The 20,716-nt window shown below is 30.2% G+C and overlaps 1 protein-coding gene across 29 annotated transcripts in view; it reads left to right on the forward strand.

The window, feature by feature from the left end:
- Positions 1-20,716, forward strand: part of LOC145301788 (uncharacterized) — a 533,649-nt gene that overhangs the window by 483,128 nt on the left and 29,805 nt on the right. For 20 of the 29 annotated variants that reach the window (XM_080144599.1, XM_080144601.1, XM_080144608.1 and 17 more), the window contains 2 exons: positions 523-609; positions 17,452-17,544. In XM_080144599.1, coding sequence (XP_080000725.1) covers positions 523-609; positions 17,452-17,544 — 180 coding nt within the window. The remainder of the gene's footprint in view (positions 1-522; positions 610-17,451; positions 17,545-20,716) is intronic. The other 9 variants (XM_080144610.1, XM_080144621.1, XM_080144622.1 and 6 more) reach the window with 2 other exon arrangements.

The raw sequence follows: 20,716 nt of genomic DNA on the forward strand, positions 1-20,716 counted from the left end.
ACAAAAAAATGTAAACAAATGTTAAATTTTGTTTAAATATAATTTAACTCAATAGCGCCGACGACTCCAACGTTGCATGCCATGGATTTTTCGTTTATCTTGTCTTCTTATGGCTGTATCATCGTAGTTTCTTACATGGCGGCCGTCAAGGGGAGCACATGGGCTCAAAAGTATAAAAATAAACTAAAATGCATCGAAACAAAAGAAAACATGCTGATGCTTTACTTACATGTCAGTTGGACTGCGTGTGCGTTATCATCGACCTTCAATAAACTAAAGTTCACATATACGTTCTACTGTCGAAGCTGGGTCCATCTGTTGACTTCACTTTATCTTGATCTCCCTCGCAACAATTTGTAAAACCGGATTTGAGAAAATAAATTTTGGCTTTTGTTTATTAAACCACATTAAATTTTTAATAATGAAATTGCAAACTTTTCAGGTAAAAAAAATTATTTTATTTTTTTACGATGATGTAAAAATTGTTTGCCTCTAAATAATTATGACTTTTTTGTTTGACAGGCTCGAGACTTTGATGGGCCTTGACAGGAGCCATATTGAAGATGAAACCTTAAGACATGCCTCCTGGTATCAAGCCGGGATTCCAAGGTGAGTTTCATTTTTTTATTTATTTATTTATTTTTTTTTTTAATTTTGTTTTATTGATAAAATTGTTATCAATTTTTCTTTTTCTTTTTTTTGATTCCTCAGTTTAAGAAATTAACTGAAACACATTTAAAATTATTCCTAAATATTTTTATCTTTAAATGTAGATATGATTTGAAAGGTTATTAGGTATGACTTTGAGGTCAGCTGTGACCCAAAATTAGAAGTAGATAGTTGATTGGTCGGTTTGATCATGTGACATAAGGAAAGATTTGAAGTTGACTTTCAGTTGCAGCAGTAATCTTAAAGTAATGTTTCATGTCAGGTCTTGAGAGATTGAATGGGGTAGATGCCTTAAGACTGTTCGAAGTAGTTTAGGAAACTGAATATCTTAGATAAATAAATTAAATACAGAATGCACTCCCTCTCCCCCAGAAATGTTACCCATAGAATCGTTAACAAAATTCATAATCTTTTTCTGTAATCCAACCATATTTGGTACAAATAAACTTTTGTTTGTATTTGACTTGTCCACCAAGTTATAGTTATAAATATCTTACAGTTTGTGTTGTGTGAAGTACATTTGGAATCACAACTTCTACTGATGAGACGATTAGCAAAGTATCCCTGCAGCTATTCCAATGAGTCATTTGAAGTATGAGGAGTTGCAACCAAACCAGAAGATTATTGGCAAAGGCCACTGCATTTCATCAGGTGGATTTTACAATATTCAAGACCTGGAATAATTACTCCTTGGTGGTTTGAAGATGAGAATGAACGGTGAGATTAACAATACTGATGGCAGTTGGTTAAAAGTTTTTTGGCCGGCGAATTGTTATGAAAGTTGGACAATGACATCAACATGATCAAGCAACAGAAGAATGCATCAGTTATTGACCATCTTGTCGCGTTGTATGCACATGTATTTGCAATGCAGAGGTGCATATTCAGAACATATCATTGAATAGTGATAAAACAAGGACTGTTGGATATTCAGAATTGAAACTTGATGGGCAAGTCACATATAGAGTGAAGTTTATTAATATCAAATATGGTTGGATTGCAGAAAGGATTTTGAATTTTATTATCCATTTTATGGGTGACATTTTTTTTCTGGGGGTGGGGCAACTCCTTGTATCTATCAGAGTTCCATTTATAGATCACATAAAATTTATCAATTGCAAACTATTTACAAAATATCTGAAACCGACAAACAACACATATACAAAACAATACATATATACAAACAATATATATATATATATATATATATATATATATATATATATATATACAAAACAATACATATACAAAATCAAATTTAAATTAAATAGAAAAGTAATTTTGGCCAAAATGACTGGATTCAAGATATATATAACTTTTTTTTTCTACTGTCAAAATAAACTGTATCACGATCTACCAATTTGATGTGTGAACTGTACAACAAAAAATGTATCTAATTGACCGCTCTCCATCTTCTTGGGCCGGTCGTGTAATAATGGGAACACTGTTTCACTGTTTAAAAATGTGACTTGGGTTCCTGAAAAAATTCTATGAAGCTTCATTTTATGCCTGAATTCACTTTTCTTTGGGGGAAATCAAAGATGAAAAAAGGTTAAAAATGCCAATAAGAATGTAAGAATTCCTACAGTGACTTTCAATTAGGTCATACCAACTTTCGATTGGGTTGAGTCTGTCTTTTCAAATGTTAATCATATTTAGATTTCATCCATTTGTTTTTTTTTTTGTTTTTATTTTTGGGCAGATTTGCTCTGATTTTATTTATTTATTTTTTTTTTATTTTGTTTTTTAGGGAAAGGCCAGAAATTTTTTTAGTCTTATTTTTTATTTCATTTTTGTTTGAATAAAAAGTTTTGAATTTTGTTATGAAAAAATTAATTTCTCTAAAATTACTGTTATTTTTCTAGAACTTTAATGAATAATTGGAATTTAGAATTTGAGTTTAGTATATATTGCAATCCAATAATTGCACGAATTGGCATGATTGGGGAGGGGTTAACTTCATAAAATAATCAAGTGAATACTAACCATTGCTAATCTGAGTTCTTGCATGAAGCATTAATTACTAAACTTCAATTGTGAATAAAAATAGTTTAGAAGAATGATAGGTCGCCCTACGACGACTACTACTACCACTACTAATAATACAGTCAAATCTCGCTATTATTGCCAACCACCTATCGGCACTGAGTAAAAGTGGCAAAGTAACAAGTTTGTAAAAAGTCTTTTCTTAAATAAAAACACGTGTGAACTAAATCTGAAAAATGACTATATACAAAAAAAAATGAAAAAAATTGAATTCGAAAACAATGCACACACAATGGTGACATAGTAGCAAGATAATGTGCTGGCGTAGTAAATTTATTTTATATTGAATTTTGTTGGGATTGAGCGAGAGTGGGAGAGTAGTGAGATTTGACTGTAATATATTTTTCATCCAATTTTAATAAAACAAATTTGTATGAATCAACATTGTACAAATTTTGACTGCCTTGATCTGGTTGTTGATTTCCTCAGTTCTTTCTGGAAGCAGGTCCTTAAAGAAGGGACTACATGAAGGTTGTCAACATCTATGAGTTAAAGTCATGCCTATGAAACTGACGGGATTCAATCCTGACACACCAGTTTTAATAGAAATTCAAGTTTTTATATGAATACTAGCAGGGAGACCCGGCGTTGCCCAGGATTGATGAATGATCAACAAATGTTTCACACTCCCATATTTTTGTCATCAAAATCGGTGAAATCGCCCATTTTTCAATCAAATCGATTGTCTGCACTGTAGTACACCAAGAGAAAGCTTCACACGTCTCTCCGAGGTAACCTAGTCCACAACACATTGTAGTCTACATTGCACTGTAGAGAACCTGTTAATTTTATAAAATTATTTTATATATAATGGCTTGAATTAAAGCTTAAAATGCAAAAATCAAGTGTCAAGCTCCAATGGTGCTCTAGACAGAAACATTGATTTTGAACGCGCCCCTGTCATATCAAAGAACCTACTGTTGATTTTATATGTCAGGCCGTTCGGCTTTTGTGGTCAAAATCGTTTGTTCTTTCTTTCATCGGATTATTTTGATTATTGATACAAAATCTAAGAACACTGCCAGACACATAAAGTATCTTCATGTAAAAGTTCATAAAAATCTGTCTAGCCGTTTTTGAGTTCATAGGGAACAAACTCACACACACATACACACACACATACACACAGGTCCTTTTATATAATAATAGTAAAGATAGATAACATATACACGTGTGCATATAAAAATGAATTGAAGAAAACAGACAAGCTGAAAAAAATATCAATTTTTATGGAGATTTTTTTTTTTTTAATATTTCGATTTTATTAACAAAACTTGATGTTATTTTCAAATTTTTACATATTTAACATAGATGTGAGAAAAGGAAAAAAGGAGTGGGGGAGGGGGTCTTATGCTATTTACAAATTAACATTGGCATTTTAAAAGAGTCCTGAAAACAGAAGACAAAAAAAATGGTGAGGATGCGTCTTATATGTTGGTAAGAATGACATGAATGTCTACAATGAGAAAGTTGAAGAATTAAACCAAAATTTTATCCATAAAACATATGTAAATTATATGCTTTCAATTAGAGGGGAAGAGGGGGGGGTGATTATTCATTTTACAAAAATTTCATTTCTTTTGTTCTGCATGCTTTATAACTCCCAAGCTTTCCTTCTCCTCCTGCTGCAACTTTAATACTTGTATTTACTGTCAACCATGGGCTATTCTATTTACTGTAATGATGAACTCTTGAAATTTGAGTGATTATTGGGGACCAGTTTGTAATTGCCATATTATTTAGCAGAATGAAGATTTAATCCGGAATAAAACTTAATTAAATGAATTTTGTTATGAGGAATAAAAAAAAAAAAATTTCCATGTTTCCACGTTGTCCTTATTTTTCTCCGATCACCACCAAATCCATCATAATGAAGTAATTATTCTATCCAAGGTTTTCCCCATCATCTGTTTTAAGACAGTGTTTATTTTAAGCCATATTATGCGACATAAAACTGTGTGTGTGTGTATATATATATATATAATTGCAAACTCGACAACAAAATATAAAATGAGAACACCATATGTGGTATTTCCTTATGCTTTACAATTGTTTCGTAACCATTTGGACAATTTCAAATTTTACATCATATAAAAATATTCCAAAATAGCTACTCAAGTGAGTCCAACTGCTTAATCCCTTAAAATATGAATGTACTCATATGTGTATAACAAATGTATTTCAACATCTGAAGAGTATCTATTTTTGAATGATACAATATTTGAAATTGTCCAATTGGTTACAAAACAATTGGACCACATAAGGAAATACACCATATGATGTTTTTTTATATTTGGTTGTCTTGATTTTGTGAAAATATTATATGCATGTTCGATTATAAATACTGATTATCGTGAAGCTTAATTGAGTCAATTAACTTTTACTTGAATTTTATTGATATATGAGCATTACTAGGATTTTAATGTTAAAAATTTTGATTTAAAAAAATATATGTATATAAGGTACGTGTGTGTGTCTACATACATATATATATATATATATTAGTTTTATTTTTAATTATTTATATGCTTAACTGTTTAAATATTATCACCTGCATAAACGTTATCCATGGACATGCAATGCATGTAATAATTTTTAAATATTTAAATTTTTTAATATTTAAATATTTAAAAGCAAAAAAATAAAAGAAAATACATCCTGACGCATTTATATGCAAAACAAAGGGCAGGTAACTCCCTCATCGCTAAGATAGCGAAATTGAAAATACAAAAACAGTATGTTGAAACTTAATATCGCTAAAAAATAACATATCTTATAGATATAGATCACTGTGTATGAGGCATGTATCCTAATTCGTCTACTGTATGCATTAGAAACCTGGATTACATATCAAAGGCATCTTAAAGCTCTGCAAAGATTTCATCCAAAATGCATCTGTAAATACTGAACATCAGTTGGAAGTTCTTTACTCCTGATACCCCTGTCCTTGACCAATTCAATACTTATAGCATAGAAATGAGGATTGCCAAAAATCAAATGTGTTGGACACGATGAAGATGAGAGATGCAACGATATCAAAACAACTGCTTCATGGTGAGCATAGAAAAGAAATCCCAGCATAAACCTACAAAAAAGTTTGAGGAATGATTTTAAGTTGCTTGAATTTGATGTGGATAACTGAGAGGTTCAAACTGTGGATGGAAACAAGCGGAGAATATTAATCATAGAAGGATGGAAAAAAGTTTGAGGAAAAGCGGATTAAGCATGCAGCATTAAAAAGTGCTCTTAGAAAGTGGGATAAATGCACAGTTCTTGCCAATTTCAACAAGAACTGAAATGCACAAATTTCTTCTGTCTAAAGTTTGTTTGGTGAATCATGTGAAGCCGCACAATGTTAGACCAGACCAACAATTTTATGAGGATGTGTTGCCACTCAAACCACACAAGTATTGTCGTAATATCTGTGGACTGTTCTGTAAATCAGCAAGCGGTTTGACAAAACATTCAAAGGCGCATAATTAAGTTTCTCCACAAACACCACCAAATACAGGCAAGTTCTCCTGTCACATCTATGAACGATTATGCAAGAGTGAAGCTGAGTTGAAGAGCCACCTACGTGCATGGACACTCAACATCAACCTGAAAAGATGGCAAGCTTCTGTCAAGAAGTAACGATCATTCTCTCTCTCTCTCTATATATATATATATATATATATATATATATATATATATGAATCTATAAAGAGAGAAAATGAAGGTATAAAAACTATATAGTAAAATATATAGCTTTATTCATTTATTTCATAAGGGTATGCATAAATCTATATTACTATATAGTTTTTATACCTTCATTTTCTCTATTGACTGATTCATATGTATGTGTGTGTAGTTTGGAAAAAAAATTTTTTTTAAGGTCAAAGTTTTTTATTGGAACGTAATCTCTTGCGATCACTGCATTAGTTTGCTTCCAAGAATTTACGCTACTCCTACTATTTTTGTAAGGATCATCAGTTGTTTACCATGAAAAACTTTTGGGGATTTAAAAACAAAACGTCATTTTATCTCATAGCTTCCCAGCACTGTTCATCAAACACCACCTCCCTTAAAAAAAATGACAAGGACAAAAACATTCCATATATAACAAACTATCTACATCCAAAACAGTAAAAATTTAACATAGACTGACCACAAAAAAGTTTTACTTTCAAGATGGTATCCACTATGTACTTATAACTTTCTTTATAATAAAGCTGTAATTCTTTAAAAAAAAAAAAAAAAGTCGTTAGACATTTTTTCCATTAACTTGTAAAAAAAAGAAAAAGAAAAGCGTATCAAATCCTTAAATTTATACAACTTCTAATGTTCATGTTATTCCTCATAACATAATGAAGCTATTAAAAAAAAAAAAAAAAAAAAAAACTTAGCTTGATGACATTGATTTCTGAATTTAATATTAACTATAAGACAATTACAAATCAGTCTCTGTTAATTTCATAACTTTGAGGAGTTCATTGTCTGTGTAAATCGTGTACTCCTTGTGTCAACTGATTCCTTTTTTTGTCCTGTGTATTTTTCCTCTTGTTTGATGTCAGGTGGAATCTCTTGATTCATTCAAATCATGTTATTTCCATTTCTTTTTTTCAAATAAATTTGTCCTGTTTTTTTATTTCCTCATAAAATGCCCCCCTCCACACACACACACACACACACACACACACACACACACACACACACATATATATATAACTAAAAAAAAAATGTAACCCATTCGGGTCACCTATTGAGATTGAGTTAGATTGTTTGAATCCGGAAAAGTGACTTTGCAAAATCAGTTTAATATAAAAGGACAAAATTCAAAATTACTCATTCTAGTTTCCTCTTTCTTTCCCGCTACAAGTTAAATAATATTACTATCATTGGTAATATTTTCTTTTGTTTATTATAGAATATTTAAATTTATTTTTATTTCCTTCAGCTGTTAATAGGGTTCGCACAGGCTTGAAAGGGCCTTTAATTCTGAGTTTTCTCTTAGAAAGACCTAATTTCTTTTATTACATTGAAAAGGCCTTGGAAATCTTGGAAAGGGCTTGAAAATCGTGTTCTTTATATTCAGTAAAAATTTATGTTGGAATATTAAAACATAAAATTTAAATTAATAGTATTAAAATATTTTTTAAATATTAAAAATAAAATTTAAATAAATACATTCTTCTGAAATTGCATTGTTATTTCCGGTATACAAGAGTTCTGCCCCTTTATGATAAAACTCCACGATGTTATCCATATACTTTACGGATTTAGAAGTGAAATTCAAAATCGAAATGAATACTATTAAAATATTTTTTAAAATATTATTTAATGCAATTAGTTTTTGGTTTATTCTTTATATATCAAATTTTGTTTTTAAAACTTTAATTTTGTCTTGAGAAGGCCTTGAAAGTCATTGAAAATGAATATTGAACATCTGTATGAACCCTGGTTAAGAAACGGAGAGAATGAAGCGAGAGTGATAAATACAATATAAAGTAAGAGCGGTAAATTAATATATAAAAGAGAAAGAGATGATAATAATAGAAACCTATCAAACGATAGGTTATAAAACCCAGGATACAAATCATTTGTTATGAATAAAAAGAACTATCACCATTGGTATTGAAACTATAGTTAGAAATTTGAGGTTTTGTCATTCTATTTTTATATTTAACTGACTTTTAAAACTTGCTTTTTCCTGATTCAAAGAGTTTAATCAGAACTTAATATGTGATTCAACAGGTCACAGTTTTTTCTTCCTAATTTTAATATAATTTTCAATTTAATGGACAATTTAATTTGATAGAAAACAATCTTATTTTAATTGTATGTTTACATTAAAAAACACAATTTGTTTTTGTGCTGATAAATTTGATGTTAATATCCAATAAATGATTCGACCATTGTGAAGATTTTTCAAATCATTATTGTATTTTTGCTCGCAATTCTGGAGCATTATCGTGTTAAAAAAAAAATAGTTTTTCATGTTTTTTATTTATTTAAAAATAAAATCAAATTTGTATACAATTCTTTTGATTTTTAATAAATGTGCAAAGAAAATATGCAAAATGATATTCAAGATAAAACCTGTCATCCACCAATCCAAAATGTTTTCCTCGTCCGCATTATCAAATTTGCTTTTTTTCCCTGGTCATTAGAAATATTTACTCCAGATTTCCAAATCCTGTACTTCCCTCCTTCTCCTTCTTCTAAATATGAAAATTTCTTTCTTTCTCAAGTGGATTATCTCCTCCTACTGCTACTTTTCCAATTCCAAATGTATGATTTTCCTCCCTCTCCTCTCTTTTTTTCTTTTTGTTCCCCCCTCTCCTTTTGTTTCCCCTCCTTATTTCTCTTTCCTTTTGTTTCCCCTTCTCCTTTCTCTCTTCTTTTCGTTTCCCCTCTTGTCTCTTTTTGTTTTCCCTTTCTCTCTCTCCTTTTGTTTTCCCTTCCTCTCTCTCTCTCTCCTTTTGTTTTCCCTTTCTCTCTCTCTCTCCTTTTGTTTTCCCTTTCTCTCTCTCTCTCCTTTTGTTTTTCCTTTCTCTCTCTCTCCTTTTGTTTTCCCTTTCTCTCTCTCTTTCTCCTTTTGTTTTCCCTTTCTCTCTTTCTTTCTCCTTTTGTTTTTCCTTTCTCTCTCTCCTTTTGTTTTTCCTTTCTCTCCCTCTCTCTCCTTTTGTTTTTCCTTTCTCTCTCTCTCTCCTTTTGTTTTTCCTTTCTCTCTCTCTCTCTCCTTTTGTTTTTCCTTTCTCTCTCTCTCTCTCCTTTTGTTTTTTCCTTTCTCTCTCTCTCTCCTTTTGTTTTCTCTTTCTCTCTCTCTCCTTTTGTTTTCTCTTTCTCTCTCTCTCCTTTTGTTTTCTCTTTCTCTCTCTCCTTTTGTTTTCCCTTTCTCTCTCTCCTTTTGTTTTCCCTTTCTCTCTCTCTCCTTTTGTTTTCCCTTTCTCTCTCTCTCCTTTTGTTTTCCCTTTCTCTCTCTCTCTCCTTTTGTTTTCCCCTCCCCCTTGTTCTCGTTTTATTTTTTTCCTTCGTCTACTCTTTATATATAGCATAATTTACTAATTCTTGTCAAATATGGCTTCAAAAATGTCCCTCTTTTTCCCAAGTACCAATAGTTTTATTGTTTACCTTGAAATCCTCATAAGAACAGACCTGCACTCCCTATACTACTCCTCTTTCTGATTGGTTTCTTCATTTTTTTTTCATCCAATGAAAGAAACCAAATAAAATAACAAATTTTTTAAAATCAAGATAAAAATTTCTGGCACTTCTGCATGACAGTGACATATTAGCAACAGAGACAAGTTATCAAACCCTGTTCTTCGAAAGAGAAATTACGTCTAGCGGCCATTATGTGAACCTCAAGTATAAACAAGTGTTTATGATAACACAGAAATATATAAAAAAATAAATAACACAAAAAATATATGAAAATCAAAACATTTATTGAATAAAAAAAATGTATCAAAATATAATTTTAATGTATTAATATAATTTTTTTTTGTTCAATTATTGATTCATAACTGAAAATAAAAAAATAAATTTGATAAAAACATGAAACAGATTGCTTTTTAGAATTATTTGTTTTTTTTTTTTACAGTAAAGTTGTATAAAAATGTATCAAAATATAATTTTAGTTTGCACGCATTTTTAGAAAAGGAAGAGTTATCGACCCCTGTTCTTTGACTGACAAGCGACATCTATCGGCGGTTCTTGAAACTAAAATACACACATTCGCCTCATGTCACTGACATGCAGAAGTGCCAAATTTCTTGATAAAAAAACGATAAGGTTTGCATTATCTCCCTTTCCTTTCTTATGTGTCCATTTTCTTCATTGGCTAATCCATAACTTCGCCATGAGTTGATAAGAAAACCCATTTACAATGATTTACCCTAAAATCAGAAAGCTTTTAAATCCATGTTTTACTTACCCCCCACCCCCCGCCCCACAGACACGCTTTCTAAAGGATTTTTTCTGTAATTAAAAAAGCATAAACTTCAATTTTTTCTCTTTGTTAGATCAAAAGAAAAGCGATAAGAAAAATGTTTTTCCCTAACAATTCACTTTGCAAATTAATCACTTGACTCCTACACCCCCAACCCCACCTCTAACCGTTGTCTGTATTAATTTGTTTTTTGCACAGAACATTTTTCTTTTCTTAAAGAAATTCCAATCTACATCTACACTGTGCATAACATATTTGAGGACAGACTTCGACAAAAATGACATTTTACTGGAAAATAAATTTATTATTTTGTAATTTTATTCGTTATTACGACCTTCCATACAACATTCGTGCCAAACACTCGTCTAGTTACAACCATTGCCAATTATTTCCCTTACTCTCTATCTGTGCTTAAAACTAAACGCAAATTCCATGAGCAAAGCTTCCTTCCTAGAGCTGCCGTCTGTGAAACACAATACCATGGGGCTGCTTTCCAGCTGACTATAACATGTTTATTTTCAAGTCCAACACAAACAAAACAAATTCTTGTAAATAATCAATTTCTACCATTACCGATTCTCACAATGATGTACCCATTAATTCTCATCCTATGGCCTATGGGCCTTAATAAGCAGTGACTCCCTGGTAAAAAAAAAAAAATCTTGTTTAATTTTGATGAGTTTTCATGTGAGGTATGAATCACCCACAAGTTTACTTTGTTCATACTACATATTACTCTTTCAAGAACTTTATAAATTATTTAGTTTTGAAAGTGTTAAGACATTTTCCAGGATAGCAAAGTTTAAAAAAAAAAGTTTTTTTAAAGTGATAAAAACAAATATCTAACAAATAAATGTTACCAAAGGCAAGCTAAGTTACTCTTCTATCTATTTGAATAATTTTTTAGTATTTTAACTTATTTTAAAGTGTTTGTTTTTTTAACTTAAAAATAAAGGTAGTGTAAAGTTTTCTGAGATAGAACAAAAAACAAATAGTGGTCTGATTAAAGCCATAGGTGAGCCTTGATAATAACTCAAAAATCGAAAATTAAACAAAATACTGGTAGAATATTACTTTTTCACATGATTGGTGACATTTACTGGATATGTTTCTATTAATATTTTGTTTAATTTACGATTATGACTTTAATGAGACCACTATTTTGTTTTTCATTCTACTTGATGGGCTTTATTTTTCATTAAAAATAAACACTTTAAAATAAATTAAAACACAAAAAAACCTATCCAGTAGGTAGAAGAATAAGTTGGCTTGCCTTTGGTAATTTTTGTTTCTTGTGATTGTTTACATTTTTTTTTTTTTTTTTTTTTTTTTTTTTCACTTTTTCCAAACGATTACGATTTGGAGAGCAAAGAGGCCAAATATTGTGGATCATGTGATCATGTGATTATGTGATCATGTTGAAATTTGAAATTTCATTACGAGTCTATTAAATCTAATTCAGTGATTTTCCTTTGCTTTCTGACATAAAAATGTTCTTTACTGATCATTACATACGGTTTGTTGTATTTGATCTGTTTTTGTGAACAACATTTCAGATTATTACTTCTGACACACAATGTTTGCTTGCAATCGACCTCATGAATCTGCTCAAGAAATACCATTCTGAAAAGAGATACCTTTTTGACTAATTTTATGTTAAAAATATGATAGAAAATAAACATCATCTTGAGGCAGCTGTAAACAGCTTCAATACTAGTATGTATATTCTTTATTTGATTGATAAAATATTCTATTTCCCACATCAACATAATTTTGATAATTATACATTTTTTTTTTTTTACTATTAATCGAAATTTATTAAAATAAAAAATGCAATAGCATAAAATAAAAAATAAAACGAAATTAAAATAAAAATCTTAACATAATATTGAAAATATGGATGTTTTCGAAGTCATGCATATCATAGTCCCAGCCAATGTCATATTAAGCTTTTGTCTTTTTTTTTTCTTTTTTTTTTTTTTTCAAACACAAATTTAAAAAAAATTCAAATTTGTTTTTCTCTTCACAAATATGAAAATAAAATCTTGCCATAAAGCAATAATTAGCTATAATTCTTATGAGTTATTTCAGAAAAGACCCCCCCCCAAAAAAAAGAAATAAAAAAAAAACTTGTTCCTTTTCATTCTTCCTCATGATAAACATGGAGAATATTTATTTTACACAAATTTTATCTTTTAAAAAAAATAAACTAAAAGTGGCATTAAAAAAATTCACAATTCTTTCTGCATTCCAACCATATTTCATACAAATATCCACCACATTACAATAATGAATATCCAACAGTCTTTGTTTTATCAATATTCAATAATAATTCTCTTCCACAAATTTGCACATTTGCATTGATCACTATTAAGCATGATCTTGCAGTCGTTAAATTTTGATGAAAGATGAAAGTGTTGTGTGAGATAAACAGTGGTTTTAATAAGATGAAACAAAAACTCTCCACACTGCAGATGTTATTTAGAATGGCTGAGGGGATACTTTGGTGATTGTTTCATCAGTAGGTGGTGTGATCCGGAATTGTTTTCACACTCATTGAACCTAAAAACCCCAAATTTGTATCTGTGGGGTTATCTAAAAAAAAAAAATGTCTATCGAAACAATCCTCAAACAATTCCTGAACTGAAAAGCATCATCGCAGTCGCATCCAAGTGTTGTGTTAATCAGTGAACGTTGATGAACCAAAAGACTGTTGGAGATTCATGATTGAAACTTGGTGGACAGGTCATGCATAGATTGAAGTTAATTTGAAACAAATAGGATCGGATTGCAAAAATGATTAAATTTTGTTAATGATTTTATTTAAGAGTTAAAAAATTGAGTAAAGTTATAAAAATATTTTCACAAATGTTAAAAAGTTAATTTGAAACAAAAATGATTGAATTTTGTTAATGATTTTATTTAAGAGTTAAAAAATTGAGTAAAGTTATAAAAATATTTTCACAAATGTTAAAAAGTTAATTTGAAACAAAAATGATTGAATTTTGTTAATGATTTTATTTAAGAGTTAAAAAATTGAGTAAAGTTATAAAAATATTTTCACAAATGTTAAAAAGTTAATTTGAAACAAAAATGATTAAATTTTGTTAATGATTTTATTTAAGAGTTAAAAAATTGAGTAAAGTTATAAAAATATTTTCACAAATGTTAAAAAGTTAATTTGAAACAAAAATGATTGAATTTTGTTAATGATTTTATTTAAGAGTTAAAAAATTGAGTAAAGTTATAAAAATATTTTCACAAATGTTAAAAAGTTAATTTGAAACAAAAATGATTAAATTTTGTTAATGATTTTATTTAAGAGTTAAAAAATTGAGTAAAGTTATAAAAATATTTTCACAAATGTTAAAAGAAGTTAATTTGAACAAATTTTGTAATCACATGAATTATGAGAGTTTTGTTAGTGTATATGTATGAAACCCAAATCTTTTTTGGATTGGTGGTCAAAAAATCGTCTCTTACACATGGACTTACTCTATGCTAAACTCTATCACCAAAATACCACATTCACTCTGGGATTGATCCTACTTATATAATTTCCAATTTGTTTTAAAAATGTTTTATTTACATAAAAAATTAATCACTGAAACAATAACATTTGCCCATGCTGCTTATTTTGCCCAGGCCCGTCTTGTGACATGGGGTCAGTCTCCTTATCTAAATGGACCACTATTTGTTGACATTACATACTAAACGTCTTGACAAGTTTGTGTGTTTATTTTTTTCCCATGTATAAAAAGGTTAATGAGTGTAAGGTTTAGTAATAGTTAATGGTGTAGATTGGGTAGAATTTTTATTATTTAAGGGAACGGTTCGACAAGAATTTGTTTACATTAGACTTGAAGGCTACCATATTGTAATCGGGTGGAAAGCAGGTCAGTAGCACATTGTTCCACAGATGGGCAGTTATAGGAAAGAAACTTTGTTCATGGAAACTGAATTTAGATTTAGGCACAGATAGAGAGTATGGGAAATTATAGCTGGTGGTCAAACTGTTTGTCTTTTATATATGGACTTACCCTACTCTAAACTCTTTCACCAAAATACCGCATTCACTTTATCAGATTGATCTTATTTATATAATTCCCAATTTGTGTTGAAAATGTTTTATTTAGAAAACTTATTTACGATTCAATGGGTGGCATCTGAGGCAGGTGTGCAACTGTATGAAATTATATTTTTTAGATTATTAGAATAATTTAACAGCTGGAGAAAAACATGTTGGAGAAAATAATTGTATTTAGATGAAAATAGCGATAAATACTCATCATGAAAATTTGGATAAAAACTTTACATTGTTATTTGGGTTTTCTTTATCTGTTTTGTTTTTTGTTTTCGTTTTTTTTTTTTTTTTTTTTTTTTTTTTTTGTGTGTGTGTGCCTCCTACCCTCCACCTCGTTTTTTGCCCCTTCATACATGTCTATTTCTCTCTTTCTCTCTCCCTGTCTTTTCCCCTCTCTTTAATCTTTTATCCCCCCCTGCCACTTTCTCTATCCTTCTGTTTTGACTAAAAATTAGTGAAATTTTTTTGATTGCAAAATGTCAAACAGTAAAGTCGAGTTCTTGTAAGAAAAGATGATCTGATTTAGGTAATTATTGGTGCTTGTGTAGAATAGTGATTTTTTTTTTCAAACCAATGTATTTCAAGTAAAAACACTATTACATACTTACGTGTCGTGTCGAAATTAGTAAAAGTTCCAAAAATTATGGAAAATGATTGAGTAAATAAATAGTTGCAAGTAAAAATAAAATTTATCGAATTATAAAGTTTTATCATATGTTTTAATGTGGAACAGTTCTTTACAAATAATTTTGTATGACGAACTGACTTATCTCCCTTGATTTCAATTAAAATGCACTATTTCAAAATACAAAATGTATAATGTATGATTGTTTTGTAAAAAACTAAATCTAACACATCATTTTTTGGAATTTATACTATCTAAAACGTCATAGTGTTTTTACCTGAAATGAATTTGTTTCGAATTCCACTGTTTTGCACAGTCACCCAATTATTTTACAGAATAATAAGCAATAATTTTGGTACTTTTGCAGAAGCACTACTGTGCTATTGTCGGAATTTTCTGGACAGTTTATATAAAACGCTGGTAGGTGTTGAAATGCTGAGCTCATGAAATTGCAGCAACCAACGTCATTTAAAACATTTATTATCATTGGTTTACTATGAAAAAAAAACACTCAATATTTATCTTGATTTGAACAAAAACAACAAAAAAAAATGAAAAGAAAAAAATCAAAAATGAATTACTTCTGCTATCAGTTGTTTGTTATTAAAAAAAAAATTATTCATGAAACTTACAATGGTTGTTATTTGTTTTTGATTTGAATTTTCTTTTAAGTTTTGTAAAAAAAAATTGTTCAATAATTATTCATTGTATTTTCTTTGTAACAGCAACAAAAATTTCTTTTCATTTTTCAATTAATTTTTCGTTGAATTATCTTCGTAAGAACTGAAATAATATCTTTTTCATTAAAGAAGTTGTCCAGCGTTTGCGTGGAAAAAAACAAAACAAACAGAACTTTCATTTGGACCCTTCCGGCGTTTTATGTAAATTGTCTGTAAAATTCCGACAGTCCTTATTTTGCACAAGTACTATAATTTTTTTTCAATTTCAATATTTGAATTTGAGTAGCTCACCTCCTGATTGGTACCTATCTTTTAAAAAATTGGATTTATTTATTTATTTATTAATAAATTTTTTCCCTTAACATCAATATGCAAGGTGACCCAAATTAAATGCCACCCATGGAATCATAAAATGCACGGTCCTTTTTACAATAAAAACATGTTATAAATAAACTTCAGTCTATGTCTGACTTGTCCACTAAGTTTCAGTTAAGAATGTCCAACAGTCTTTGCTTTATCGCTATAAGAACACCTAAAGACCATGGAAAATTGTCAATAACACATCTCACTCAAGACTGATTTGGGCTGATGACTTCAGTTCAAGATTAATCTGAGGATTGTTTTGATATTATTTATATGAAATAACCCAATGGATAAAAATCTAGAGTGAATGCAAAGTCCATGCAGGATTACATCGCCAACTGATGAGACTGGCCCTGTCGGTGGGGCATTAGAATATGCCGACTTGCCCCCTGCAGAGGGTAAAAGTCCCTCAATGGGGGTCCTGGATATGACCTTAAACTATATCCGGTGGTGAGGGCCCCAGCTTGTGGGCTTTGGGGAGTGTGGAGCCACCCTTTAATTACCATTGCTGCCAGGTACACTTTGAACCGAAGTGATAGTACCTGTTAGGGTCCCAACTATGGGTTAAATGGAAACCGACGTGAAAACAAATATATTCTATTAAAAAAAAATTTTCTTCCAAATCTTTGGATTCGGCATTAAATAACCCGAAAAGGGTTGATATGCCGTAAAACAAAAACAACCAACCAACCAACCAACTGATGAGACGATCACTAAAGTGTGCCCATATATAATTGAATAACTATAAAACAAAGACTGTACGATATTCATTATTGGAACTTGGTGGGAATGTCAAAGAATAAAGATAAGTTAATTTGTAGCAAATACGGTTTGATTGCAGAAAGTATTGTGGCTTGTATTAATGTCTCCATTGCTGGGATTGGACGGAGGTGGTCATCCAATAGAACAAAATGCAATCAAAATCATTTCCCCCCCCTTTTATGATTTTCATGCCTAACAAATGACTCATGCTCTTTTTGTTCTTTTTCTTTGGTTTGTTTTGTTTTGTTTTTGTGGTTCAAGTTTTTTCTTTTTTCTTAACCAAACCCAGCAGGGAACGTTGCCATAGAGCAATAGTTAGCACGCGCATCTTGTACAGGCTATTTCATGATGGAGGCCCATTTTGCTATTGTCATTTATTGAGGTTTGTATCACCCAGTCTTCATCCTTTTTTCTATTCTATTTTTCTTCGCTCGTGATATTGTCGAGACTTTCATGATATTTTTATTGTCGACTTTTGAATCTTGTAACATTTACATCAGCTGCACATGCAAAGTAGTAAAACGACTTTAAAAAATTAATTTCATTGTTATAAGATGGTGCCCTTATATAATTCTTGTGGTTGATAAAATTCCAAGCATAAAAATGTTTTACGTTTTTTTTGTTTTTTTTTACTATTATTAATTATTGGAACCATTTGAGATGAGTAATTTTTATATTTATTCATTTGCGAACTGTTATCTTTATCTTCATAGTTGTTGTTGTTTTACCATGTTTCGAACAACTCATCCTCTGGCCTTCTTCAGGTGATTAACCATAATGAGATAGGAATACTGAGTCTCATAACTGTATCCCAAGTAATTACTGCTTTCCATAGTTGTTGTTGTCTCACTACATTTTGGTCAACTAAATGTCTGACCTGCTTTAAGTAGGATTGAAACCACTATCTTCAGTAAAGGCTCACCTGGAACCATAGAGATTCAACACCTTTATCCACTGCACCATGGGCCCTGAAGGATGATCAAGATTGGATTTTTTGGTTTTATATGTCCAAGTTTTTCATTTTTATCTGGTCTTCCATTGTCGGGTCCGTATCGAATGGTATATTATTTTATTATTGGGACGAAGATTTCATATTTATTATCATAGAGTTAATACTCCATTGATTATTATATTGTACCCAATATATAGTATTGATTTCAAAAATTAAAAAATATGACTTGGGTGCCATCAACTAGAATCGAAACCAAAACATTTAGCACTCCAACCTTATTCATTACCATTTGAACTATCGTCAGGTGGATAAGATATAGTTAAAAATAAACCTATTTAGTAGTTAGGTTGGAAAAATTTGCTGAAAATGACGTTTATGTTTAACTTATATTAAACTCAAACAAGGCAAATTACCAATTAGATGTGAGGGTCTGCTGAGATGAGTAATTTGTGTTCACCTAAAGAAGGCCAGAGGATGAGTTGGCTGAAATGTGATGAAACAACAACAACAACTATAAAGATGAGGATAACTGTGCACAAATAAATAAAATGTTTTAACGAAAGCTTTCAAAAAGAGAGAAGGGCATGATAGACTTTATTTTTTAATTTCTTCAAGAAAAAAAATCATCTTTTAATGAAAAAGATGACCCCTTAAAAAGATGACCCCTTAAAATGCCACCCATGGAAGTTTTAATAAACCTCATCATCCTTTCTGCAATCCAATTTAGTACAAATAAAATCCTGTCTATGCCTGACTTGTTCTCCAGGTCTCAGTTATGAATACCCAACAGTCTTTGTTTTATTGCTGTTCAGTGATTAAAATTTTTTAAATGTTTACTCAGGTAAAGAAGTCACTGCTTATCAAGGCCCAAAACCCACTCAAGGATAAGGTTTAATGAGTGTTAAGTAGACAATGAAACAACACCATGATGATCCGTAATGGTGAACTTGGATATGGTTTAATTATATAATAGAACAGTTCAACAAGAATTTATTTATATTAGACTTGAAAACGTCCATGTTATAGTCAGCTGGGAAGCAGCATCACACTATTGTATTTCACAGACAGACAGTTCAATGAAAGAAACTTTGTTCATGGAATTTTTATTTAGTTTTAAGCACAGAAAATGACGGAAATTGTTGGCAGTTGTTGTAGCTAGACAAGTATCTGTTGCGAACGTTTTACAACGACAAACCTTCAGCGTCACATTTCCTACTAATGAGATGATCGTTAAAGTCATTCCAATGAGTTGAGTGCGATTCCAAGATGGTGCGATTCCACCAGAAGATCGTCTGCAATACGGAATGCTGCCTGGTGGTCAATAAGAAGTTTTGGGCAAACGATGAAGATATAAGTGTGAGGGATGAACGGTGGTTTCAACCAGATATGCAGCATGACACAATTGCATCAGTTATTAATAGTCTTGCACGTTGTATGCATGTTAGCTTATCGTTGATTGGTTGATTATTCTGTATTTGTCTATATATTAATGTTCGGACGATTAATTGAAATTGGGAATCAAAAAAACTCTTAACTTTTTGGGGTATCGGAATCAGAAAAAAATTGTGCCTATTTTCCGTTGATAAAAATTATTTTATTTTTTTTTATTTACATTAATCCCACAAATATATTATGTTTGTGAAAATATATGCACATTAAATTTTTTTTTTTTTTTTTTTTCTAACCTAACTTCCCTCATCCACACACACGAAAAAGAAAACAACTCTATATTTAGAAATTTAAAAAGAATCAGAATCAGTAATTGTATTGGACTCAGGGGCAAATATTAGAATTGTCTCATCGCTAATCTAAAGTCTATATCTGTCTGTCTCCATATTTTCAAACTCTTTCACTTCCGAAACTAAAAGTCACAGAGCAGTGCTAGGGGCTTCAAATGATTGTATTTTTTATGAACCATTTTTTTTTATGGGTCTTTAGCTGGTTAAAATAGTTTTTAAGGTTAAAATAGTTTTTAAGGTCAAAATAGTTTTTATGGTTAAAATAGTTTTTATGGTTAAAATATTTTTAAAGGTTAAAATAGTTTTTATGGTTAAAATATTTTTAATGGTTAAAATATTTTTAAAGGTTAAAATAGTTTTTAAGGGGTTAAAATAGTTTTTAAGGTTAAAACAGTTTTTAAGGTTAAAATAGTTTTTAAGGGGTTAAAATAGTTTTTAAGGTTAAAATAGTTTTTAAGGTTAAAATAGTTTTTAAGGTTAAAATAGTTTTTAAGGTTAAAATAGTTTTTAAGGTTAAAATAGTTTTTAAGGGGTTAAAATAGTTTTTAAGGTTAAAATAGTTTTTAAGGTTAAAATAGTTTTTAAGAGGGTCAAAAATGGGTCAAAATTGAAAAAATCATTAAACATTTTCTACATTCATCTTTATTTTTAATCAGTTAATATGAGGGGTGTACTGATTAATCGGCAGGTAATCAGCCTAATGATCCACTCTGCTGATTAATCTGTAATTGCCTGATTTGTCAATTAATCAGCCGATTAATTACTTTTCTCTTTCCTATTAAATTTAAACCAATCTATCAATGCCAAATGACTCGTCAGATAGCTTTGACACATTAAAATAGTAACTGCAAATTTAACTTAAC

The sequence above is a fragment of the Euprymna scolopes genome, chromosome 2 (assembly GCF_053919585.1).
Source record: "Euprymna scolopes isolate OS-2025 chromosome 2, ASM5391958v1, whole genome shotgun sequence".
NCBI lineage: Eukaryota > Metazoa > Mollusca > Cephalopoda > Sepiida > Sepiolidae > Euprymna > Euprymna scolopes.